The sequence below is a fragment of the Thalassophryne amazonica genome, chromosome 9, assembly GCF_902500255.1.
Source record: "Thalassophryne amazonica chromosome 9, fThaAma1.1, whole genome shotgun sequence".
Lineage (NCBI taxonomy): Eukaryota > Metazoa > Chordata > Actinopteri > Batrachoidiformes > Batrachoididae > Thalassophryne > Thalassophryne amazonica.
The window spans coordinates 78,624,221-78,652,092 of NC_047111.1; the positions used below are offsets into that span (position 1 = coordinate 78,624,221).

Below are 27,872 nucleotides of genomic sequence, written 5' to 3' on the forward strand. Positions count from 1 at the left end.
TACACTCAGAGACAGGGTGAAAGATCAAATATCCAGGAGGGATTTGGAGTAGACCTGCTTCTTTGCATTGAAAACAGCCACCTGAGGTGGTTCAGGCATCTGGTGATGCCTGAACCACCTGACACCCCCTGGGCATCATCCAAAGGAGGCACGGCCAACTGGAGGATGGTCCAGGGGAAGACCCAAGACACGCAGGAGAGGTCTCCCAGCTGGCTTGGGAACAACTCAGGATCTCCCAGGAAGAGAAAGAAGACTTGGCCGAGGATACGGAAGTGTGAGATGAGCTGCTTGATTTGCTGCCATCACGACCCGGATAAGCATCAGAAAATGAATGGATGAATGAATGACTATTAATTGTTGTCTTTTTTCCACAGCAAGCATGGCGACAAAGGTCACTTTCAGTTTGTACAGGGGTCAAAAGTCAAAAGTTGGTCCAATTATGGTAAAACATGATGCAAATTATTGGTTGAGTTAGTAGGATTTTAAAAAGGAATAGTTTGCACCATGTGTCATGCTTAGTTATCATGTTACGGGGTAACATATGTCACATGTCATAGAATCCAGGGGATGTCAACATTGTTTGACCTTTACTTTGGAGACCAAACATTCAACACAGTCAGAACTATTCCATTTGTTAATCCTATTAGTTCAGCCAATAATTTGCACCACGTTTTATCAGAACTGGAGCAACTTTAACTTTTGACCCCTGTACAAACTGAAACTGACCTTTGTCACCTTTCTTGCTGTTTTTACCCCATAACTCCAGAACATTCAGTTATAGATCGTCCAACCTATACCTTTTTGAAATCTTTGTGATCAGGCGCATAATGTGGCTTTCAATATGATTGGAACATTTTTTTGACCCCTATGCAGTTCTTCAATTGACCCCTACTTGGCCCCCTATTGAAAATTCAAATGGCTAATGTTATTTTTCCACAATATGTACCAAAATGTATACACAGTCAAATTTTGGTGCTTGTAACCGGATTTGAAAGATTCTTACAGTTATCTGCTGTACTAATCTGCAAGAGTGAAGGGGCAAGTCTACAAGACAGTAGTGAGACCAGCTACTATGTTGTACAGTTTAGAGACGGAAGTACTAACAAGAAGACAGGAGGCATAGCTGAAGACACTGCAATTTTTTTGGAAGAGACAAAGATGGACAGGATTAAGAATGAATTAATTAGAAGGACAGCACACGTCAGACAGTTTGGAGACAAAATCGAGGAGGTGAGACTGAAACGGTTTGTACATGTGCTGAGGAGGGATCCAGGGTATATAGGGAGAATGATGCTGAGGATGAAGCCACCAAACAGGAGAAGAGGGAGGCCAAAGAGGAGGTTTATGGATGTTGTGGAAGAGGTGTAGTAGTAGTACTAGTAGCAGTCGTAGTGTTGGGATGCTGATGTTGTGGTGCTTTTGATGTTTCTTGCTCTTCTTCAAATGTGCATTAAATTTGTATTCCCAAAATAGCACACCGTTCAGTTATTATTTTTTCAACTGTTTACCTGTCTGTGAGAAAAAATTCTTACTATTGCAAGGACATTTGTTTGAATTTGCTTATTCTTTTGAATTATGATCACCAGTCGCTTCCCCCCACACAGTGTCATTGAACAGCCATACCTGACGGTGGCAGCAAAATTCATGTGAAGCCTTTGTATGTAACCAGCGAAGAAGACGTGTTGACCTGACACCGGAAGGACAAAATCTGACAGAAGGACGGTTTGGGTGTTAGTTCGTGAAAAGATGCTGACCAATATTTTTAATGTTCTCAGAGTGTGCGCTCAGAGAAATGTAAGTACAGAACTCTTTCAAGTTTAAACTCGGCTTTGCATAATAACACTCCTGCCAAAGCTCAGCGAATGTGTTTTGACCTTGTGAGGTCCCCCAGTCAGTGATACTTTCTTTGCTATGTGTCTTTTGGAGCCGCATGTTAAGTTTTCCTCTGTCAGTTTATGTCGTTTAAAAAGCTGGTGTTGTCAAAGTTTCAGCAGATCTAACGAAATGAATAGTAACGCGCCTAAATATACAGTCGGAGTTGTTTTTTGGTTATTTGTTTTTAAGCGTTTAAGACTGCGTCAACCCCCCCCCCCCCCACCACCACCATCAAACGAACAACAACAACATCAAAAAAACCCTAAAATATTTATTTGTTGTTTTTATTCCTCCTTGAACACGTTACACATATCTATTATTTTTGATAACCGATTATAATCACGAAAATAATCCGTTCAACTTTGGTCATAAGATGTCAGAAAAAAGATATTCTGTTTACTGCCGGAGAGAAGTAAGGAAATTGGTAAAATAACTAGAAATCATCCACATTTATAAAACTGAAATCACAGACTTTGGATTAAAAAAAGACTCAACATGATTAATCAGCTATCAAAATAGTTGTTGACTAATTCAGTCGTGAATAATTAATTGTTGCAGCTTTATATGCTGTATCTGTTGGGTAAACTGAAATGCTTTGAAAATAGTAAGTAATTCATCAGCAAGTTTTGTTTTGTTCAGGCATTTGCTTACACTCCTGGTAGTAATGCAGAATATTTCAGACAAAATGTAATCGAGTTTACAGTAAACAATAGGTTAAAAGGCTTTTAAAAACACACAAAGAATGACAGTCACAACAAAATGAGTTCACATCACCCACTCCGTTTTTAGTCATGATGACACAGCTGTTAACAGTACATCGCAGTTGTAAACTACGTGTCTACATGTGGACACGTTGCCGATTGGCGACACAGTGGATTAGTGGTTAACACCGGTGCCTCACAGCAAGAAGGTCATGGGATCGATTCCCGGCCTTTCTTTCTGGAGTTTGCATGTTGTCCCCATGTACAGGTTTCCTCCTTCCACAATCAAAAACATGCCTATTTGGGATCTGCTCCTTTCTCTGCCCCTGACCAAGGCAGCATCTACATCTGGAGTTGGTCCCCGGGTGCTGGACTGTGGGTGCGAACTGCTCCTAGTGGTTAAATTGTGTCTAACTATGATTAGGATGAGTTAAATGCAGAGGATAAATTTTTGTTGTATGTATGTATATGTGTGCAATGACAATAAAGGCTCTGTTCTATTTGATTCGTAAGCCTGAAAAAATTTGTTTTTAGTAAAGTAGTGACTGATGTTTGTTCATCAGGTATCCAGAGACTGACAAAAGTTCATAAATTTTGGGAAGGATTATGGGAAGAGATTACCAGTATATTTATTGGCAGGTGACAAGAGCCAAGACACGGGCAGTGGAAATGTATGAAGAATTGGAAATGAGGGCAAGAAACTACAGCACTGATATGACACCCTGAAAAACAATGGCATCTGTATCACAACATCCCCATAACGCAGTCCAGCTTTTCAAATTTTACAAAATAGACAAAATTTAGTTCCTAATCAAATCCAAGCATTATAATGTCAGTTTAGTTATGTAACATGTTGCAAAATTACAGCATATTTTAATGAAGAGAACATATTTATCTAGGGGAATTCCATAAGGAATACTTTATTTTCCTTTTAATGCCATCTGCAGGAGGAAGCGCATGTATGCATGTATAACGTTCTGAAATTACCAAACGTTACCTTTGACCTCATGTGATGGATGTGCACACTAATGTCTGCAAGATGTCTTGTAAATCATTTCAAAGGTGCCATCTGGTTTTGCTAACTTTTACAAAATACATGAGAAACATTAGCTTTATACAAAAATAAGGTGTGTCAGAGCATTTTTCCGACAGCTTGGTTCATTTTGTTCAGATGAGCAGCTAGCTGATGGCACCATATTTCTCTATTCTGATTGGCTGTCAATATGTGCTTCCCAGCACCCCTTGTGCACATTGGTGGAAGTGATCTATGACATAGCTATGTTTGCTATCATAGACTATATGTGTCGTTACCAAATGTAGTTCAAGGATGTCTGTTTGAATTTTTTTTTCCCTTCAGGGGACCTATTTATTAATTTTCTTCCAGACAACGCAAATTTTGATAATATTGGCAGTGTCATATTATAAATCCCCTATCTAAAGGCTAATAAATAAAATTATAGTGATGCCAAAGAAAAGGCTTTTATGACTTAAATTATTAAAACCCAAAGGCTGCACACCTTTAATATGTTGGGAGTTAACATCCATTTTGCATGAACATTTTTAAAATTCTTTTTTACATCATTTAAATGTTTTCTCTCAGAATTTTACATTTGTTTTTGTAATTGTTATCCCCTCTGTCACATTAGAGGTAGCATAGATTGATGGAAGCCTATGTTGTATCTCTCTCCCCCTCTGTCTTCCCCCTTTTCTCCCATTCCAGGGGGCTGCAATGGTCACGTCCAGGCGCATGTATTCTGACTTCACCCTCGAGGCTACCTTTGAAATTAAGGTAAGCTTCAGACACTGATAGTACAATTAATGATCTGTGGGCAGATCATTAATTGTACTAAAGTGCTTTAAATAACTACTTGTGTTGTCAAAGGTGGAGTAGGTAGTGTGTGTGTTGTGTATGCACTGGAGAAAGATGTTGAGTATCAAGGTAAAATTTGTGACATAATGTCATTTCCCTAAGACCTCAGACAAGTTCCTGACAGATTTCAGTTTTAATTGTGGCCACATCTATGAAACCTTGTCAATGTGTTGTCCTGACAGAGACTTCGTATAAGTGAAAGTTGGTAAACATGGTCTCCTCACTAAAGCCTCCTGCATGGTTGATGTTGGGCACTTTTCAGTTCTAATTTTGTCTACTAGGGGCAGATTATCTAAAAGCTAGTGTAAGCATGAACTCAACAAGATTTTCATGACTTTGTTCATAATTAGTACTATAAACAGAAGTTAATGCTGTAAACCATGTTAAAGACCTTTCAAAGGTTCATGGCTGGGCTCAGCAATGTAGGTTAGGCTAAGTATTGCCCTTGATAATGTAGTTTTATAGTGATGTTATAAAGCGCTTTGAAATGGCAGTTCAGAATATGTATTATTTTCATCATCATCTTCCTAATATAATAGTGTCAACAATGTGTGCTTCAAAACAAATGGGAAGATACAAATTGTTCCTAGCTGAATGCTGCTTTTTTTTTTATAATGCCTCTTGCTATTTTTGTTGTTATTGGAACATGTTAAATTCAGCTGTTTTAGCCACAGCCGCTTTATGGCTTGTGCAGTAAAGCAATGTGTGCATGTCAGTTTGTGAATTGTCATGGTTTCTTCTTCTTCTTCTTCTTCTTTATTTAGAAATGTGACCTCCATAAACTAGATGAGGGCCCACCAACTCAGGTGGTTATGACTCGTGATGAGGGTCTGGAGTACTACCGCATCATGCAGCTAATGAGGCGTATGGAGCTGAAGGCAGATCAGTTATACAAGCAGAAGATCATCAGAGGATTTTGCCACTTGTATGACGGCCAGGTTGAGTGCACTCAAATTTTCCTTAATTTAGAGATTTTATGTATGAATACATCTGAGTTCAGTATCCAATCCAATCCAATCCACTTTATTTATATAGCACATTTAACAACAAAGACGTTTCAGAGTGCTGCACATACAATAGAATCACGATAGATAAAACCCCAATAGTCAAGAAATAAATTAAAAATAAGAAAATTAACAATAAAATAACTAAAATGTGCAAAATAAATAAATACAGCATACAAAAGATAAAACCAATAAAATCTACCAAAATATAAACAAAACCAATAAAACAGAGGACCACACAACTCACGCAGTGTTAAAAACCAGAGAATAAAAGTGGTTCTTCAGACGAGACATAAAACATTCCACTGTGGGGACTATTCGGACATGGAGGGGCAGAGTATTTGTATAATGATTTGGAATTCTGTTCATGATGTGTTCTTTCTTATCAGAATATTGAATATTAATTCACAATAAAGCAGCTGCTTACAAATGAGTCTCGTGGGTTGACTAGATTTTTAAAATATAGAGTGAATTCTTTAATCCCTTGTTTTTATTCTGTGGATTTAACTTCTTTTAGAAAGTCACTCACAAAATGGACTACATTTTTTTATAAGTTTAATACTTAGACATAATGTGAAATGACAAAAACAAAACTGTTTTGTGTCTGCTTGTAGGAAGCCTGTGCAGTTGGTATTGAAGCCGCAGTTAACTCAACAGACCACCTGATCACTGCATATCGCGCCCATGGCTACACATACACTAGAGGGGGGACGGTGAAGGAGATAATGGCAGAGCTCACTGGTGAGTTTGACTTTGAACACTGGGTATCAGTCTAGTATGTCTTGTGAAAGTGCTAATGGAGACTTTTATGACATTGCAACACAAATATGTTCTGTTCACAGAGCTAATAAATAATAGACATACTTATTTATTAATGTGCATGTTGCCACAGTGTATGCACAGGGCAAAGATGAGGTTCTGACATGCACAGGATCACATGATTTCAGAGAATACATGTGTAATATGTGTGAATGGAGTGATTTCAAAAATTGTACAAACTGAAACCTAAGTGTGGATGCAAAATCTCTTGCCATGTTGGTTACCTTTTGTATCTGTAACAAATTCTGTGTAGACCTTATTACATCTTGTGACACCACCCCCCCTTTTTTTATCCCCTGCTGGCTGAAGGCCCGGAGGGGGATTTTATGGTGGCGGTTTCTGTCCGTCTGTCCGTCCCAAAAAGGTACAACCCCTGGGAAAAATTATGAAATCACCGGCCTCGGAGGATGTTTATTCAGTTGTTTAATTTTGTAGAAAAAAAGCAGATCACAGACATGACACAAAACTAAAGTCATTTCAAATGGCAACTTTCTGGCTTTAAGAAACACTATAAGAAATCAGGAAAAATAATTATGGCAGTCAGTAACGATTACTTTTTTAGACCAAGCAGAGGAAAAAAATATGGAATCACTCAATTCTGAGGAAAAAATTATGGAATCATGAAAAACAAAAGAACGCTCCAACACATCACTAGTATTTTGTTGCACCATCTCTGGCTTTTATAACAGCTTGCAGTCTCTGAGGCATGGACTTAATGAGTGACAAACAGTACTCTTCATCAAACTGGCTCCAACTTTCTCTGATTGCTGTTGCCAGAACAGCTTTGCAGGTTGGAGCCTTGTCATGGACCATTTTCTTCAACTTCCACCAAAGATTTTCAATTGGATTAAGATTCGGACTATTTGCAGGCCATGACATTGACCCTATGTGTCTATTTGCAAGGAATGTTTTCACAGTTTTTGCTCTATGGCAAGATGCATTATCATCTTGAAAAATGATTTCATCATCCCCAAACATCCTTTCAATTGATGGGATAAGAAAAGTGTCCAAAATATCAATGTAAACTTGTGCATTTATTGATGATGTAATGACAGCCATCTCCCCCAGTGCCTTTACCTGACATGCAGCCCCATATCATCAATGACTGTGGAAAGTTACATGTTCTCTTCAGGCAGTCATCTTTATAAATCTCATTGGAACGGCACCAAACAAAAGTTACAGCATCATCACCTTGCCCAATGCAGATTCAAGATTCATTACTGAATATGACTTTCATCCAGTCATCCACAGTCCACGATTGCTTTTCCTTAGCCCATTGTAACCTTGTTTTTTTCTGTTTAGGTGTTAATGATGGCTTTCGTTTAGCTTTTCTGTATGTAAATCCCATTTCCTTTAGGCGGTTTCTTACAGGTCGGTCACAGACGTTGACTCCAGTTTCCTCCCATTCATTCCTCATTTGTTTTGTTGTGCATTTTCGATTTTTGAGACATATTGCTTTAAGTTTTCTGTCTTGACGATTTGATGTCTTCCTTGGTCTACCAGTATGTTTGCCTTTAACAACCTTCCCATGTTGTTTGTATTTGGTCCAGAGTTTAGACACAGCTGACTGTGAACAACCAACATCTTTTGCAACATTGTGTGATGATTTACCCTCTTTTAAGAGTTTGATCATCCTCTCCTTTGTTTCAGTTGACATCTCTCGTGTTGGAGCCATGATTCATGTCAGTCCACTTAGTGCAACAGCTCTCCAAGGTGTGATCACTCCTTTTTAGATGCAGACTAACGAGCAGATCTGATTTGATGCAGGTGTTAGTTTTGGGGATGAAAATTTACAGGATGATTCCATAATTTATTCCTCAGAATTGAGTGAGTCCATATTTTTTTCCCTCTGCTTTGTCTAAAAAAGTAACCGTTACTGACTGCCACAATTTTTATTCCTGATTTCTTATAGTGTTTCTTAAAGCCAGAAAGTTGCCATTTGAAATGACTTTAGTTTTGTGTCATGTCTGTGATCTGCTTTTTTTCTACAAAATTAAACAACTAAATGAACATCCTCCGAGGCCGGTGATTCCATAATTATTGCCAGGGGTTGTATAAGCGTTCTGAAATCAGCTTCTCTCACACTTTTAGGAGGTATTTTGTCAAACCTGATACAGGGCCTTGTTATAGGTTGGTAATATGCATATTATATTGTTGGAGTTGGGCCCATTTTGCCAGAGCTATGGCCCCATGAGTTGGCGCCTGCATTCTGATATCAACTTCTCACATATTTAGGATATTCTCTGTGAAAATTGGTACAAGTCCCTGAAATATGAAAGTAGCAAGCACTTGTACCAAAGTAGCATTTGTCAGCAGGGGATATTGTGCTCTCAGAGCATTCTTGTTTGTTTGTTTGTTTGTTTTTTTAATAACTTTTATAGTAACTAGTTGTCTGCCTGGGTGGTTGCCATCCACGGACGAAGAGCAACACCAGGATATGCCCCCAGACTTGACTTTTACATCCACCTTGGAAATCTGAACATGGATTTATATTCAGGGAGTTGCAGGTTAAACAATGTAAAGATATGGTGCACTTTTAAGATCAGTTATGGGTAGTACATCAAAATAACTCATCAAAATCTGTCGTGTAAATGTAACCTTTAGGGCACCATGGTGGCTTAGTGGTTAGCACTGGTGCCTCACAGCAAGAAGGTCATGGGATTGATTCCCGGCCTTTCTGTGTGGAGTTTGCATGTTCTCCCCGTGTCTGTGTGGGTTTTCTCCCGGCACTCCAGTTTCCTCCTACAATCAAAAACATGCTTATTTAGGGTCTGCTCTTTTCTCTGCTCCTGACCAAGGCAGCATCTACATCTGGAGTTGGTCCCCGGGCGCTGGACTGTGGCTGCCCACTGCTCCTAGTGGTTAGCTTGTGTCTGACTGCAACTAGGATGGATTAAATGGAGAGGACAAGTTTCATTGTATGTGTATTTGTGCAGTAAAAATAAATGCTATATTCTATTCTGTTCTTTGTGGCCTGAAAATGTGTTCAGTGCTTCAGTCTCTATGTACTGTATTTTTTGGACTAAAAGTCACCCCAAAGTGTAACTCACATCTGTCAAAGAAATGCATCATGAAGTAGAAAAACATATATGTTGGATTTATTTTTGAAATATGATGCTACCACACATGCAACAAGAAGCAAAATAAATTTAATCAGTGCATTATTTATTTATAACGCAAATGCCACATTAGTGTGCATAAGCTAATGAGATAATTGATGTTATTGTACTAGGTACAAAACAGATAAGGTTTCTTTTTTCCACTGAACAGACTATCATTAGACTATCAGGAAAACGTGTAGTGTAATTAAACGTATGAAAACTCAGCTCATTACACTGGTCAACACGCTTTTTCTTGCAATGGATTTTGGGTAATTTGCAGAGCTGAATCCGAATCTTGTGTTCGTTTTTGCCAGTCACATCGCGCTTTTGAGATATGCAAACATATTTCCCATATTAAGCATTAAAGCAAAAGCTGCAGTCTCGCACACCTCTTCGGCACCATAAAGAATATTACGGCTCTTGTTCACATTTCGCAAACCTAGTTTACAAACCATGCTTTTGAAGCTGCTTTTGTGCACGATTAGTGGTGTCAAACTTGTGAGTGATTGAGCAAGTTTTGCGTAATCCATCAATACAGATCATGCAGTTTGCAAAAAAACAAAAACATGATGTGATAGAGGACATCTCAGCTCAGATTCGGATTCATCACCCCAAAATTACCCTAAGTCAGTTCTCAAAGTCCATGCTAGAAATTATTATTATGATTATTTTGTTTTGTTTTGTTTTTTTAATCAGTGTTATTTATTCATAATGTGAACACAGCATTAGCCAATACAAGCTAATGAGATAATATTATTATTATTATTATTGTATCAGGCACAAAAATGTGAGTAAACTGCTTGTTTTAGTCATTGAACAGACCACCATACTTGAGGTAAAACATTTCAAATCTCTTGTAAAAGATAATTGGACGTAACTAACGTGCCATTGCTGTTCTTGTCTCACACAGTCCAAACTACTAGTGTGTGGAGCAGTGTAAAAGTTGTATTCCCTTTTCTTTTCTTTCAGAGTGTGATCTCTCAGGTGGAGAGAACTATTTCCTAAATTTACTTATTTTCTAAGACAAAGAACATTTTTCTTATTCAGGGTTGTTGCTATTTCTGCTCCGGAGTGTGACTCACACTACCTCATTCAGTATACATGAGCAGCTTGTCACATGTAGATACTACCATCTTGTGGCCCTAAATAATAGTGCAGTATTTTCTCCACATAGAAGTCCCAGGACCTCCCAAACTAGGAAAAACAAAGCAAAAAACACTTATACTCTGGAAAATACGCAAAATACCCTGGATAATAAGGTAGGGTTACTAGAAAGGTGCACAATAATGTGATTCCTAAAGAGAAAACTAAAGCACTTGTGAATGAGGTACCATAATTGAATAATCTCTCATATTTTGAGTTCCATTCGTGAATGATTTATTGATGTAAACGATCCTTCTGTTTCTCTTCTACCTCTGTCTGTCCTTGTGCATGTTATTTTTCTTTAACAGGCAGGAGAGGAGGCATTGCTAAAGGAAAAGGAGGCTCTATGCACATGTACTGTAAAAACTTCTACGGAGGAAATGGTATTGTTGGAGCACAGGTACAATACGAGAGCTAACCGTCAATTTGTAACCCCCCCCAGAATTTTAATTTTGGCAGGTCTGGAACTGTAACTTTCCACCTCCTGCACTTCTGTAACTGTACTCGTCGTTTGTCCTGATTGGCCACATGAGCAGTAACATCAGTAACTTGGATATAGTTTTTGCTCTTCTGGGTTTTGTTCAACATTATTTCTTCTGTAAATGCACATTAGGCAGTGATAATGAAATATAGCTCACAATGACAAACTTAACAAACTGCTGGTATCTGCCAGTATCTCTATGTAATTTAACTTCATTAGACCATAAAGAAACACTCACCTGTTTGTGATCAACATACTTTTCTGACTGGGTCAGACAAAACTCATGTGACTGATTGGAGGCAACTTAAAGTTAGTCTGAAAATCCACCATCAAGCCCCATGTGGAGCAGACTGATGATTTTTGCAAAGCACCATTTTCGCCATCCATACTGAACTGCATTGCAGCCAATTTCATATTTCTCCATTTTGGAAATATGTGAGATCTGGATCAGCATCGAGTCCTCCTGAGACCCATCAGATTTTGACCAGTTACATAGGTTCATTTTTCAAAATCTGTGTTTCACGTAAAGGTTGCCAGGTCTGGGCTGGTGGAGGAAAACATTTTAAAGCAGCTGTACTCAACCCTGTTCCTGGAGCACCCCTGCCCTGCAAGTTTTCCACATGTACCTACTCAAGTCACACCTGATTTTTTTTTTTTTTTTTTTTTTTTTTTTTTTAAGAAGTGTCTTCCAGCTTTTGATTGGCTGAGCACATCTGATAGAGTTAACTGGCTGGGAATGGAACAGGGAGAGTTAAAAACATGCAGGGCAGGGGTCGGCCTTCCAGGAACAGGCTTGGGCACAGCTGTTTTAAAGTGTCTCACCTGTTTGCTAGGCAATACAGTGTGAGAAACCCCCTGCATACTGCTTTGACAATTTTAAGTGTTGCCACTTTTGGTTTGAGGTCAATAGGAGTAACTGTGTATATGATGTAACTGCAGACATCTCTGGCTTTTCCGCAGGTGCCTCTGGGTGCTGGTGTAGCTCTTGCCTGCAAGTATCAGGGCAGGAACGAACTGTGTGTCTGTCTATATGGTGATGGTGCAGCCAACCAGGTATGGCACAATGAAAATGACTTGCATTTAAGGGAAAGACAACACACACACACACACACACACACACACACATATCTATATATATATATATATATATATACAGTGAGGAAAATAAGTATTTGAACACCTTGCAATTTTGCAAGTTCTCCCACTTAGAAATCATGGAGTGGTCTGAAATTTTCATGTTAGGTGCATGTCCACTGTGAGAGACATAATCTAAAAAAAAAAAATCCGGAAATCACAATGTATGATTTTTTTTTTTTAATAATTGTATGTTACTGCTGCAAATAAGTATTTGAACACCTGTGAAAATCAATGTTAATATTTGGTACAGTAGCCTTTGTTTGCAGTTACAGAGGTCAAACATTTCCTGTAGTTTTTCACCAAGTTTTCACACACTGCAGCAGGGATTTTGGTCCACTCCTCCATACAGATCTTCTCTAAATCTTTCAGGTTTGGAGTTTCAGCTCCCTCCAAAGATTTTCTATTGAGTTCAGGTCTGGAGACTGGCCAGGCCACTCCAGGACCTTGAAATGTTTCTTACGGAGCCCCTCCTTAGTTGCCATGGCTGTGTGTTTGGGGTCAGTGTCATGCTGGAAGATCCAGCCATGACCCATCTTCAGTGCTCTTACTGAGGGAAGGAGGTTGTTTGCCAAAATCTCGCAATACATGACCCCATCCATCCTCCCTTCAATACGGTGCAGTCGTCCTGTCCCCTTTGCAGAAGAGCACCCCCAGAGTATGATGTTTCCACCCCTATGCTTCACGGTTGGGATGGTTTTCTTGGGGTTGTTCTCATCCTCTAAACATGGTAAGTGGAGTTGATTCCAAAAAGCTCTATTCTGGTCTCATCTGACCACATGATCTTCTCCCATGCCTCCTCTGGATCATCCAGATGGTCACTGGTGAACTTCAAACGGGCCTGGACGTGCTGACTTGAGCAGGGGGACCTTGCTGCCCTGCAGGATTTTAAACCATGACTGCATCATGTGTTACTAATGTAATCTTTGTGACTGTGGTCCGAGCTCTCTTCAGGTCATTGACCAGGTCCTCCTGTGTAGTTCTGAGCTTTCTCAGAATCATCCTTACCCCACAAAGTGAGATCTTGCATAGAATCCCAGACTGAGGGAGATTGACAGTCATCTTGTGTTTCTTCCACTTTATAATAAATAATCATAAGTTTTTGTCTTCTACCAAGCTGCTTGTCTGTTGTCCTGTAGTCCATCCCAGCCTTGTGCAGGTCTACAGTTTTGTCCCTGGTGTCCTTGGACAGCTCTTTGGTCTTGGCTATGGTGAACAGGTTGGAGTGTGATTGATTGTGTGAACAGGTGTCTTTTATACAGGTAACAAGTTCAAACAGGTGCCGTTAATACAGGTAAAGAGTGCAGAATAAGAGGGCTTCTTAAAGAAAAATTAGCAGGTCTGTGTGTGCCAGAATTATTGCTGGTTGGTAGGTGTTCAAATACTTATTTGCAGCAGTAACATACAAATAAATTATTAAAAAATAATACATTGTGAGTTCCGGATTTTTTTTTTTTTTTTTTTTTTTTTTTTTTTTTTTTTTTTAGATTATGTCTCTCACAGTGGACATGCACCTAAGATGAAAATTTCAGACCCCTCCATGATTCCTAAGTGGGAGAACTTGCAAACTCGCAGGGTGTTCAAATACTTATTTTCCTCACTCTGTGTGTGTATGTATGCATGTATGTATGCATGTATGTATGCATGTATGTATATATATATATATATATATATATATATATATATATATATATATATATATATATATATATATATATATATATATATGTATGTATGTATGTATACGAGGTCTATTAGAAAAGTATCTTATTACCTTTATTATTTTTTTCAAAAACCATATGGATTTGAATCACGTGTGATTGCGTCAGACAAGCTTGAACCCTCGTGCGCATGCGTGAGTTTTTCCACGCCTGTCGGTTGCGTCATTCGCCTGTGAGCAGGCTTTGAGTGAGGAGTGGTCCACCCCCTCGGCGGATTTTCATTGTCAGGAAATGGCGGAATGATTTGGGCTGATGTCCAGCTCTTGTGATAACCAGAGAAAGTGCGCATGACGGTCTCGGATCCACAGAACCATCCGTTTAGAAATGATCCGGTGGTTTGTGGCTCTCAATGGCGGCACGGAGCGCGGCGCGCCGAGCGTCCTTAAAGCTGTAGTAACAGTCCTTATTCTCTGTGAAGCCCGTAAAATTTTCACAGAAAGCCAGATAAATTTTTCGAATGGTTTCCAGCTGCCAGTCTCTAACAGTTTCTGAAAAAAGTCTGATGGAAAAAAAAGCCCAAATCATTCCGCCATTTCCTGACAATGAAAATCCGCAGAGGGGGCTGGACCACTCCTCACTCAAAGCCTGCTCACAGGCGAATGACGCAACCGACAGGCGTGGAAAAATTCATGCATGCGCACGAGGGTTCAAGCTTGTCTGACGCAATCACACGTGATTCAAATCCATATGGTTTTTTCTAATAGACCTCGTGTATATATATATATATATATATATATATTACAACCCCAATTCCAACAAAGTTGGGAGGTTGTGTAAAATGTAAATAAAAACAGAATAGAATGACTTGCAAAGCCTCTTCAACCTATGTTCAATTCAATACACCACAAATACAAGATATTTAATGTTCAAACTGATAGACTTTGTTTTTGTGCAAATATTTGCTCGTTTTGAAATGGATGCCTGCAACACATTTCAAAAAAGCTGGGACAGTGGTATGTTTACCACTGTGTTACATCACCTTTCCTTCTAACAACACTCAATAAGCGTTTTGGAACTGAGGACACAAATTGTGAGTGTCATGATTGGGTATAAAAGGAGCATCCCCAAAAGTCTCAGCTGTTCACAAACAAAGATGGGGCGAGGATCATCACTTTGTAAACTGCATCAAAAATAGTCCAGCAGTTTAAGAACAATGTTTCTCAACATTCAGTTGCAAGGAATTTAGAGATTCCATCATCTATAGTCTATAATATAATCAGAAGATTCAGAGAATCTGGAGAACTTTTTAGACATAAGCAGCATGGCCGAAAACCAACATTGAATGCCCGTGACCTTTGATCCCTCAGGCGGCACTGCAGTAAAAACAGAGATCATTGTGTAAAGGATCTTACCGCGTGGGCTCAGGAACACTTGAGAAAACCATTGTTAGTTAACACAGTTTGTCGCTACATCTACAAGTGCAAGTTAAAACTCTACCATGCAAAGCGAAAGCCGTACATCAACAACATCCAGAAACGCCGCCGCCTTCTCTGGGCCTGATCTCATTTGAAATGGACAGACGCAAAGTGGAAAAGTGTTGTGGTCTGATGAGTCTATATTTCAAATAGTTTTTGGAAATCATGGACGTCGTGTCCTCTGGACAAAAGAGGAAAAAGACCATCCAGGTTGTTACCAGCAAGTTCAAAAGCCAGCATCTGTGATGGTGTGTTAGTGCCCATGGCATGGGCAACTTACACATCTGTGATGGCATCATCAATTCTGAAAGGTACATCCAGGTTTTAGAGCAACACGTGCTGCCATCCAAGCAACGTCTTTTTCAGGGACATCCCTGCTTATTTCAGTAAGACAATGCCAAGCCACATTCTGCATGTGTTACAACAGGGTGGCTTCGTAATAAAAGATTGTGGGTACTAGACTGGCCTGCCTGCAGTCCAGACCTGTCACCCATTGAAAATGTGTGGCGCATTATGGAGCACAAAATACGACAACGGAGACCCCGGACTGTTGAACAACTGAAGTCATACATCAAGCAAGCATGGGAAAGAATTCCAACTACAAAGCTTCAACAATTAGTGTCCTCAGTTCCCAAATGCTAATTGAGTGTTGTTAGAAGGAAAGGTGATGTAACACAGTGGTAAACATACCACTGTCCCAGCTTTTTTGAAACGTGTTGCAGGCATCCATTTCAAAATCAGCAAATATTTGCACAAAAACAATAAAGTTTATTAGTTTGAACATTAAATATATTGTCTTTGTGGTGTATTCAATTGAATATATATTGAAGAGGATTTGCAAATCATTGTAATCTGTTTTTATTTACATTTTACACAACGTTCCAGTTTCATTGGAATTTGGGTGTGTGTGTGTGTGTGTGTGTGTGTGTGTGTGTGTGTGTGTGTGTGTGTGTGTGTGTGTGTGTGTGTGTGTGTGTGTGTGTGTGTGTGTGTGTGTGTGTGTGTGTGTGTGTGTGTGTGTGTGTGTGTGTGTGTGTGTGTGTGTGTGTGTGTGTGTGTGTGTGTGGTCCAGTCAAAGATTCAATCTTCTCTACTATGGAAACCACCTGGACAGCTAAGAGCCTTGACAGAGCTTAATAAGATACTTTGTGACCCATTTACACTTAAGAAAGTTAAACAGTTCTTTAGTAAATACTATAACATCTTTTAAAAATATCTTTTCCACAGGGTCAGATCTTTGAAACCTACAACATGGCAGCACTGTGGAAGCTGCCTGTCATCTTCATTTGTGAGAACAACAGGTATGGCATGGGCACATCAGTGGAGCGAGCTGCAGCCAGCACGGACTACTACAAGAGGGGAGACTTCATCCCTGGCCTCAGGGTACTGTTTGCATTCAAAAACATTTACCAAACAGTACAGATTGCATGCAGCATGTCTTTGAAGACCTTCTGAACTGAAGAGAACAGAGACATACTGTGGGGATAATTTTGCTGTCTGAGCTACTAAACAAATTAATTTCAAGACATCTGCTGTGATACCATGACAGCACCTGTGGAGGTTTTAATGGGTTATGTAGTCATTATTCGGACCACTTCATCAAATTAAAGATGCAGGAGGAATTAATTTGTTACCTGCATAGTCAGTTCATTTCAAATACAGTGCCGTTCCATTTGGTCAATTTTCAAGGACATGTTGCTTGTTACTTAACATCCCGGTTAGCAACACAACATTAAAGTATTCATGATTGTAAGTCTATCTGTGCACATGCAGTAACAGTTAGTGGTTGCTGATGTGGTTTATTGGTAATTATTCCTCACGCTCGTAGAGTTAGCAGGTGCATTTCCAGAAAACGCATTACGCAGCATTTCTCTGCGCGTAACGTACATTTGAGGAAAAGCAGAAACATCCTGATGGCTGACAGACAGAGTGAAACGAACGCTGCTAGTTCCAATAACAAAGTTTCTGAGCTTTCATTTGAAAATGATGGCTTTGATTTACATAGAATATACAGAGAAGAGACAACACACTTCACCCTGAAACTCTAAATTTTTTTCAGTCTGTCAGATTTTGGAACCTAATGTGGTAATCCTGTGGTTTGTGTCGCAGGATGCTATTTTACATTCCACATGCACGTGGAATGTCTCCACGACATTGTTTTTACAGGCTGCCTGAACATGCAGATGTATTTCTTTCATTGAAAAAAGTCAGAATATGTTATTTTCAGGATAAAATGGACTTTCTATCTAATGTGCCAGAATTGTGCGAGGAGGTTTTGTGAGGTGCTGCCAGTAGAGCTGTGGGACATTTTTCTCCGGCTGGCAATTGTGCGTGATCTGTGAGTGAGGAATTAGAGTGGACCTGGGCATTGTTCTCCAGCTGGTAATTGCACACGATCCGTGGATGACGAATTAGAGTGGACCTGGACATTGTTCTTCGGCTGGCGATCGCGTGTGATCTGTGCATGACGTCTTCTTTGGTGGATTAGACTTTACATATTTTATCTTGGAAATCATCCTACAAGTGGGTGAGGGCCCTGTTCAGATTTTTCCTTTTGTATTTTGTTCTCCTCAGTGGAGCTGGTAGGCTTTATTTTTATTTTACTTTGAGTCTGTCGGATTTTGGATCTTGATATGTGCGAGTGTTCTGTAACAGAGCAGCACATTGTTTTCACCCCTTTATATCTCCCGCAGTGAATGTGCATGCGGAACTCTCAGCTGTTTTTCAGGCTGTCTGGACACACAGATGTATTTCTTAGATTTTTCAGTTATATCGATTACAACACTTAATTTGGGTAAGCGGTTGAAGATGAGTGAGTGAGTTTTGTTATTGCTCAGGTATGTTCACCTGAAACTAACAAGTTAAGGTGGATTAAATTGTTTAAAGGTTCTGTGTGATCTTTCTCATCAGTTGTCTTGTGACAACAGACAGGTGCTTGCATAGATTAGTATTTTTCTTTTGTTGTTGAATTTTCGGTCTGTGTATGTACTGCAGCAATATTTGCTGAATACCTCGTCATGCATTGCTTTAATGCTGTGGGGATGTTGGTTTTTGTCCAGGTGGATGGGATGGATGTTCTCTGTGTTCGGGAAGCGAGCAAATTTGCAGTTGATCACTGTAGATCTGGAAAGGTAAGCTAACTTCTGGTGTGATTTTTGTTCTAAGAATGTCTTGTTGTGTTTTTTTTTTGTTTTGTTTTTTTACACTTAAGATATTTATTTATTTTTACTTCCATCAGGGTCCTATTCTCATGGAACTTCAAACCTACCGCTATCATGGACACAGCATGAGTGATCCTGGTGTCAGGTAAATTCTCTCAGCTCTGTGCCTTAGTTTTTACCATTTCATTTGAACTAGCTGTTGCCCGTGCAAATCCACAGGCTCTACATTGGGTAGTGTTTCTGAAATAGGTAGCTGACATTTTTCAAAGGTGGTAATAAATCATGCAAAGTTTCTGTAATGAGTTGGAATGGCGTGTGAGTCCAGAATATTTTTAGAACCTTAGCCCTCAACAATTTTTAGAAGAACTCAACCCTTTTATTTCCTGTTAATTACTTAATTTGTTAATGTTAATTTACTGTCTTTTTCTAAATTGTTTAGGGTCTTGTTATCATATACACACTATTATTATTATCAGTATCATTATTGTTATTATTTTATTTTATTGCTTCTATTTTGTCATTTGATTTTTAAATGGACCACAATAGAAATAAGTGTTTTCACTTTCTTGTGTCACCCATGTATTTTTAACATATTTACAATTATATTTTGTACTTAACATTGAACGCACACACTTTTAATATGAAGATGATTTACTGCCCTCTGCTGGAATGATGTGTGAGTCCAGAATGTAATTAGCAACGTCTATTGTTCAGTGTTGTTAGCTGATATACGTAGTTACTCAAAAAATATTAGTCCTATTAACGTTCCGTTTTACAGGACAAGAATACATAAACAATACCAAATACAGTTGTATGCAAAAGTTTGGGCACCCCTGATAATTTTCATGATTTTTCCATTGTAAATCATTGGTTGTCTGGATCAGAAATTTCAGTTAAATATAAGATAAGCAGATGAACACACTGATATTTGAGAAGTGAAATGAAGCTTGTAGTATTTACAGAAATTGTGCAATAATTATTTAAACAAAATTGGGCAGGTGCATAAATTTGGGCACCCTTGTCATTTTATTGATTTGAATACATTTAGCACTAATTATTGGAACACAAAATTGGTTTGGTAAGCTCACTGACCCTTGACCTCCTTACACAGGTGAATCCAATCATGAGAAAGAGTATTTAAGGTGGCCATTTACAAATGTTTCCCCTCTTTGCATCTCTTCTAATGAGTGGCAACATGGGACCCTCTAAACAACTCTCAAATGACCTGAAAACAAAGATTGTTCAACATCATGGTTTAGGGGAAGGATACAAAAAGCTGTCTCAGAGATTTCAGCTGTCAGTGTCCACAGTGAGAAACATAGTGAGGAAATGGAAGACCACAGGCACAGTACTAGTAAAGGCCCAAAGTGGCAGGCCAAGAAAAATCTCAGATAAGCTGAAGCGAAGGATGGTGAGAAGAGTCATAGTCAATCCACAGATCTGCTCCAAAGATCTACAACATGATATTGCTGCAGATAGTGTCTCTGTGCATCATTTAACTATACAGCACACTTTGCACAAGGACATGCTGGATGAGAGAGTAATGCAGAGGAAGCCTTTTCTGCATACACTCCACAAACAGAGTCACTTGAAGTATGCTAAAGCACATTTGGACAAGCCAGCTTCATTTTGGAATAAGGTGCTGTGGACTGATGAAACTAAAATTGAGTTATTTGGACATAACAAGGGGTGTATCCATGGCAGAAAAAGAACACGGCATTCCAAGAAAAATACTTAATACTTCCAGTAAAATTTGGAGCTGGTTCCATCATGCTGTGTGGCTGTGTGGCCAGTGCAGGTACTGGGAATCTTGTTAAAGTTGAGGGTCACATGGATTCCAGTCAGTATCACCAGATTCTTGAGAACAATGTTCAGGAATCAGTGAGAAAGTTGAAGTTGCGCCGGGGCTGGATCTTTCAACAAGACAATGACCCTAAACACTGCTCAAAATCTACTAAGGCATTCATGCAGAGGAACAAGTACAACGTTCTGGAATGGCCATCTCAGTCCCCAGACCTGAATATTATTGAAAATCTGTGGTGTGATTTTAAGCAGGTTGTCCATGCTCGGAAACCAACAAACCTGAGATGTTTTGTAAAGGAGAATGGTCCAAAATACCTTCAACCAGAATCCAGACTCTCATTGGAAGCTATAGGAAGTGTTTAGAGGCTGTTATTTCTGCAAAAGGAGGATCTACTAAATATTGATGTATTTTTTTTCTGTTGGGGTGCCCATATTTATGCACTTGCCTAATTTTGTTTAAAGAATTATTGCACACTTTCTGTAAATCCTATAAACTTAATTTCACTTCTCAAATACCACTGTGTTTGTTTGCTATGTGATACATTTAACTGAAATTGCTGATCCAAACAACCAATGATTTATAAAGGAAAATTATGTAAATCATCAGTGGTGCCCAAATTTTTACATACCACTGTAAATAATACCAAAGAGCTATTGTCAGCTCTTTCCAGTTTGTCCGTGATGGAAGTTACACACACGCACCCACAGCTTTTTCTTTTCTTCATTCTGCAGCAAGCAGGTGCTTTTATTTTTACTTACCCACAGAGAACTCACCATAAGCAAGAACAATGAAAAGGAACAACGTTATAGAGAGGGCGGGCGAATAATCCGGCCACAGCGACTCCTCCGTACTTTGGCGTCAGAGGCATCGCGGCATAAATGAACCTTAGGCCTCTGCCAGGGGTGGCCGGGCCGGCTAGGCTGGTGCCCCCGTGGTGGGGGATGGGCCAGCTCCGTGGGCCTGTCCACATCCAGGTGGGCTGGCTTGAGGTGGTCCAATGAAATGCGCTGCATGTTACTGCCAATGTCGACCACAAAATTTTTGTCCCCTGTTTTCAATACTCGAAGCAGGCAGTCATAAGGAGGCTGTAGCAGTCCTCTGTGAGCATCAGGGCGAATAAAAATGTAATCCACTGATTGCAGGTGTGGGGGTGTGTAGGAATGCGGCAGGGCATGCTGTGAAGTCGGCACAGGTGCAAAAAGCCGAACTTTGTCCTGATGCTCACTCTCTTGGTGGGCAGCCAACCAGTGGATGGTGGTGTCGGGAATGAAATCCCCGGCTACCCTTAGTGCTTGGCCATAAACCAACTCCGCCAATGAGGACTGGAGGTCCTTCTTGGGGGCAATTCGTAGGCCCAACATGACCCATGTGAGTCTGTCCACCCAACCGCTGTCTGTTAAGCTGGCCCACAGAGTAGCTTTCATGGAACGATGAAAGCGCTCACACAGTCCATTAGCCTGGGGGTGATATGCCGTGGTCCAGTGGAGCTTCATACCCAAGCTGTCTGCGATTATGTTCTCGAGCTCAGACGTAAACTGTGAGCACCTGTCAGATGAAAGGTCTGATGGAGTGCTGAATCGGGCGACCCAGGTACTGAATGAATGCCCGAACCATTTTGGCATTGCTTCGGCGGTCAGCAGAACGGTCTCCGGCCACCAGGTGGTCCTGTCCACTATGATAAGGAGGTGTGTGAAACCCAAGGAAGGGGGTAGGGGGCCCATGAGGTCCACATTAAAGTGATCGAACTGCCGTTCCGGTACCGGGAAGTGAGCCAGGGGAGCTTTGACGTGGCTGTCGATCTTGGCGCGCTGAAACCTCACCACAAGAGTACACCCTAACGTCCTTCTTGAGCCCATGCCAGATGAACTCGGCTGCCACCAGCCTTTGTGATGGCTTTCTCCCCGCATGGGAAAGGCTGTCCACAACATCAAAGACACACCACTTCCGGGTCGTGGCTGTCCTGTGGAGATTTCATGGTGATGCCCTCACTAAAATTGATGTCTGTCAACTGTAATCTGGTGGCTCCAGATCACTCCCTGATCTGCAACAAGCTGTATAGCTCATTCAGGTGTACAACCAGTCAAGTATTAACAGATACCTTTGTCGTGCCTTTGTCAATCTCTCTGCTCTCAGCTATCGCACACGTGAGGAGATCCAGGAGGTCCGCAGTAAGAGTGACCCCATCACCATGGTGAAGGACCGCATGCTGAGTAACAACATGGCCAGCGTGGAGGAGCTCAAGGTAATTACTGTAAAATGGAAGGCGGAAAAAAAAATCCAGTTACAGCAGGTTGCTGACTACACGTAGTTATTACACATAGTTATCACAAATTCACAGTATTTTCATTTCTTTATTTATTTGGTCTGGTTTTGTTCAGTAAGCACGTGAAGTAGAATAATTCCAAACATGCAGCCAGTCTGATTGAAGAAAGATGATATTTTGTAGTGATTATGATGACTGCCATTAATGTATTGGGTTTTGTCTGTCTGTTTGTTTCCTTATTTATTTATTTATTTATTTTTTAGATGGGGAAATGTAATAATTTTTGTGTATTTCTTCTTGTTTAAGTAATGCATCTTAAAGTTTACATCAAGATCTAAGTGTTTTAAAGGCAATCACCAAAACAACTGCATATAAAAAGCTCTTGGATGAAAAGATGACTTCTGGGAACCAAGGACATCAGGGTTCCAGCCATGGTGGGCGGCCCCGCCCTGCACTGCAAATTTCCACCCGGCTTTTGTGTTCAAATTGGCTGTGCCACCCAGCACAAAATTTATGAAAAATGAACTGAAATGTTGCAGATTATAGAGTTATAGAGTCATAGTTTTGCCATTTTAAACCAATAATTAAAGTAATGAGAAATATATTTCTCATTTTCTTTGTATCAAATTGCAACAGCTCAAACAGCAGAGATCAGAGAGTCAGTGTGTTCTGTGGCCACAGCAGTGCACTGTGAAGGGCAGCAGCTGAAAACTGCGTCTCTGCTCTGCTCTGAACTGAAGAAAAAAAAAAACTGCAATGAAAATACAGCATTAATCCAGAGGTCCTTCTGTGTCTGTGTGTGATGACTTATTCAGAAATTTACAGTTTATTTTACAGTTGTTTCCAAAAATCTCTGAGTGAGAGAGAGGGAGGGTACACGTCAGTGAAAGAAGAAAGTTAAAACTGATTCAAAAAGTTTTTCATTTAAAACAGCAAGTTTGACAAATCAGTCCAGTTTCAGCTCTTGTTCAAACAAGGCAATTAGGTGTTATATTGTTTAAAAAGAAATGTCATACAATCCCACTCAAAAATATTGAAAGAAAAAACAAAACTGTCAGGATGACAAAAAACTGCCTGTTTCACTGGGTTAAAAACTACTGTGTGTCATTTTTGAAGAAGAGAGTAAATGCTATGTCCGTTAAATATTGAGTTTTTAATATTTTCAATGTTATTTAATTTATTAACTTAGACTTTGACAGAAACATGCAAAAAACCTTTGATCTTACAAATATTACAACATATAAATATTGTTTTTTGTTTATTCTTGCTTTCAGTGCATCTAAAAAACACTCAAAATGAGTTAAAATAGGGCTTGCCAATAATGTTTTAGTGATATAAAACCCCTATAACTTCGGGGGGAGCTGCGAGGCCTGCGGCTTCCCGAAACTATGAGCCGCAATCACATAATTTACCCGGCACTAAAATGGTCCTAGCTAGAACCCTGAAGGACATATTTAAAATGTTAACAAGAAATGATAAAAGAATGAAATATAATTCAATACAACTTAAACTGTAGATGTTTTTATTTGCGTCTTGATCATGTGCAATGAACAAGTAAAGTCTGGGAGCATGCTCTGGTGCTGTGCTTTGATACATCCATGATGCCACAGAACCTCCTTAGGTCCTGGATGGCAACCGCCCAGGCACACAGTTTAGGGCAGGGGTGGCCAAGTTCGGTCCTCGAGAGCCACCTTTCTGACACTCTTAGTTGTCTCCCTGCTCCAACACACCTGAATCCAATGAAAGACTCGTTAGCAGACTTTTAATGAGCCTTTCATTGGTTTCAGGTGTGTTGGAGCAGGGAGACAACTAAGAGTGTCAGGAAGGTGGCTCTCGAGGACCGAACTTGGCCACCCCTGATCTAGGGCTTGAAGTGAGGCTATCCCCTTGGTCTTCTCCAGCCACTGGGGTTCTCAACACTGAGGCACCTGCATGATGGATCATGCATGGAGAAATGCTCCCCATGGCTAAGATGTTGAAGCTGATGCTCCCTCACAGTGCACGTGATATTCAGCATCTTAGTCTCTAAACTTGCCAGTTAAATGTTTTTTGTTTTTAATAATTGTAGGGTTTAGTATTTTTGTGTCTGCATCCACACAGACTGTTTTAGCATCTGTTTGAAGAAAAATGTTAATATAAAATATGACTGTATATATTTAGTGTATACTGTCTGCAGTTCACCTCAGTTCAGGAGGTACAGAGAGACTCTGTATGTCATATCTTTATTGTGTTCATAGGACATCGATGTGGAGGTGAGGAAAGAAATTGAAGATGCCGCCCAGTTTGCCACCACAGATCCTGAACCCCCGCTGGAAGACTTGTGTAATCACATCTTTGCTAATGAACCACCCCTGGAGGTGCGTGGTACAAATCCGTGGTCCAAGCTTAAGTCTGTCAGCTAAATTACTGTCATCGCTTCATTTGTCCTGTTATGTATCAACTCTGCCCCCACATAAATTAATACACACCACCAGTATGCTGTATGGCATCATAAACCAGTGCCTCAGACCCAGAGCATCAGCATATTATTTTATGCTCTATATTTCAATAGAAAGTTTAAGAACTATCTTAATTGGGTCATAAAGTTGTTCTTTCATCCATCGTGTTGATGTTACTCTTGCATTGTCTGTATCTCAGCCGAAGTTCATATGCTGTTAATATGATGTGACCTGAGGTTGATCAGCTTTGGTGTCCATATTAAGCAGCAGTCAGAGTTTGAAAATTTAGACCCCCCTCTGTTAAATGAAAATTACACTTCAAGCCACCCCTCAGGACTAATCTTTTTATCTTTACAAAAAGAAATAAAACAAGTTTGGGAGGAAAAATTATTTTAGCCATTTTGCTTGATGCTGCATGTAGAGTTTGGTGTCATGACAAATGGGATTTTTGCAGAAAAACATGGCAGCATTGATGAGAGGAATTAATAACATCTGAGGCATATGATTCCACTGGACTGAAAAATTTGGAACTGGTTCTTGATTCCCATCCCGAAATCACATCTGATCTGTTCTGTACTGCAGGCTAGTCAGCAACATGCCTCTGATCGATCTGACTTACAGATATAACAACAGGCCTTACCTTCAGTGTGACAATCATGATCCTGAATGAACTTTAGCCTAAACATGAAACGTGACCGTTTTAACTGGGGAAGAATTGTAGCAGAGATGATTAAACTTATTCCAACATCAGGTTGGTGGTTGTTAGTTACATTTTCAAAGCATTTTTCTTGTGTTTTATCAATTTGGCTCCAATTGAATGTGCTTGGTCTGATGATTTTCTTGGGTTGATCTTGAGGTGCGATAATCACTCTATTGACTGTCTCAGCTATCAAAATGAATTTGTACATATACCATGTACAGTTTAACATATCCTTTGTACTATTACATGCAGCAGTTTTAAAAACTTAACTTTCCTGTAGACATTGCTTTGACAACACTCAACATGTCTGTATGTATTTGTTAAAATGCTCTTTATGTAAGACAGGTGAGAACACCAAGCAGGAGGCAGACGATTGGACTGTTTTTAATCTTTCCAAACCAAACGTGTGCCTAGCAGATCTCGTCATTTAGCATGTGAATGTGTTGTGTTTGTGTCACACTCCCAGTTGAGTGGGTGATTAGTTTGAGGCCGTTACATTCACATTTATTGTGTAGTCAGTCGAGTGACTTTTTGGGATCCATGACACATTAAATTCGTTTGTAGTCACTGAATTTGAGTCAAGTCACTGAATTTGTAATCTACATACTTAAGAAGTACTACAAACTAAGGCAGTTGTCTGTAAATGGTGAACACAATGAATTTCAGTCTGATTGCATTCATTAGCCGAGCTTTGTTGTTCTGCTTCCCACCCCCCCAAAAAAATCAGATTTAGAGGTTATTTTCAGTGTTGTTGCATCAGTTCAGTGTCAGCACACATCATTTGTATTTTTTGCTGAAATGTCTTTTATGAATCAACACACTGACAGTGGCATGTTTCCACCTCTAAAAAAACTGGGATACATTTAGAATTTGTCTTTTTCTTTGTTCGGTGCTTCAGCACATTATTTTGGTGAAAATGCGCCACTGACACTGCAGAATAAAAGTACGACGTTCAAACAATGCCTGTGGTCATTAAAGGCTGTCCGAATGTAAAGTACTGTTACGAATCATGTGGACAAATGGGTCAGACTTAAAAGGAGAGCATGACTGCTCCTCGTACTACAACAGAACGATGCCTGCAGCATTGGTTGAACTGTTACATTGCCAAAGGCAGCTTATGCAAGGAAGCACTCGATGGAAGCAGTTGTCTATGTGTGTCCTTGTAATAAAGAGACTGTAAGGTGTTTCTGTGCTCATGTTTGTCTCTGTTTTCAAATCCTCTCAACCATCAGGTTAGAAGGTGACGTGGTTAGCATAACTCAAAAGCTATATGACTGTCTTTGCTGAAATTTTGTGGATCAAAGAACCACGTCTGTCCGCCTGTCCACAAATCTTATAAGCACAGTTCCTCCTAAATTCCTTGACCGAAAATTAAATAATTGGATAATTAGATAATTGGACTTTTGTGCGTAATTAAGTTTTATCCGACACGTTATTGTCGATTCACCATCATAAATTTGATTGGCAAGATACGTTAGGAGAATATTTCCTAATATTTTAGGGAAAATTTCCTTCATTGTTGACGGAGTACTTGAAAGGCCCTGTTTAAAGGGTTCTTCCTTTACATGTACATGGATGCTTGTGGTCACTGTACAGACCAGAGAACATGCAAACATGTACATTTAGTATGTTTTTAATTGAATACTTTTGTACCCAGTAATTTAATGTGATCCTCTTAACCCTATGTGAAGGTCACATACCCTACTCATGCTACTTGAATTCAATAGAAAATCTATGGAAAGAACTAAAGATCAATGTTCATAGAAGAGGTCCACGGAAACTTCAAGATTTGAAGTATGTTTGTGTGGACGAATGTGCCAGAATCAGTTTCTCCACACAGCAGATATCTTGAAGCTGTCATTACCATCAACGGCTTTCGTACGAGATATTAAATACATTTCAGTAAGCATGTTCAGTATTTTTTACTCTGTGTCATTCTATTTTATATAACTGCTGAGTGGATCCTTGTCTTTTGATTGGTGCTTTGTATGTCACATGACATGGATTAATTCATCCCATTTATGATGCATTGCATTTAAAGTGCAAATTTGGTTCCATACGTTTGGTACCACTGCACTCTATGCACGCGCGCACGATCACGTGTACACATATTGCACGCACGCACACACAAAACGAATCCACTGTGCTGCCTGGAGGCTGTTAGCAGGAAGAAAAAGAAAAGGTGGACTAATTTCTGACATGATTTTTTTTTCTTTTTTCGCTGCACTGAGGACATACACAG

At 39.8% G+C, this 27,872-nt stretch overlaps 1 protein-coding gene across 1 annotated transcript; it reads left to right on the forward strand.

The window, feature by feature from the left end:
• Positions 1 to 1,653: 1,653 nt before the first annotated feature.
• pdha1a (pyruvate dehydrogenase E1 subunit alpha 1a) lies at positions 1,654 to 26,826 on the forward strand. Its single transcript, XM_034178493.1, has 11 exons — positions 1,654 to 1,794; positions 4,297 to 4,365; positions 5,211 to 5,384; positions 6,065 to 6,191; positions 10,822 to 10,913; positions 11,955 to 12,047; positions 16,492 to 16,647; positions 18,324 to 18,395; positions 18,503 to 18,570; positions 22,363 to 22,471; positions 24,730 to 26,826. The coding sequence occupies exons 1-11, from the start codon at positions 1,747 to 1,749 to the stop codon at positions 24,892 to 24,894; spliced, it is 1,173 nt and encodes a 390-aa protein (XP_034034384.1). The 5' UTR covers positions 1,654 to 1,746; the 3' UTR covers positions 24,895 to 26,826.
• Positions 26,827 to 27,872: the final 1,046 nt, after the last annotated feature.

Coding starts and splice junctions, on each gene's coding strand:
- pdha1a (XM_034178493.1), top strand. CDS start 1,747: ATGCTGACCAATATTTTTAATGTTCTCAGAGTGTGCGCTCAGAGAAAT. Junction 5,385..6,064: donor GCCACTTGTATGACGGCCAG/GTTGAGTGCACT, acceptor GTCTGCTTGTAG/GAAGCCTGTGCAGTTGGTAT. Junction 16,648..18,323: donor ACTTCATCCCTGGCCTCAGG/GTACTGTTTGCA, acceptor GTTTTTGTCCAG/GTGGATGGGATGGATGTTCT.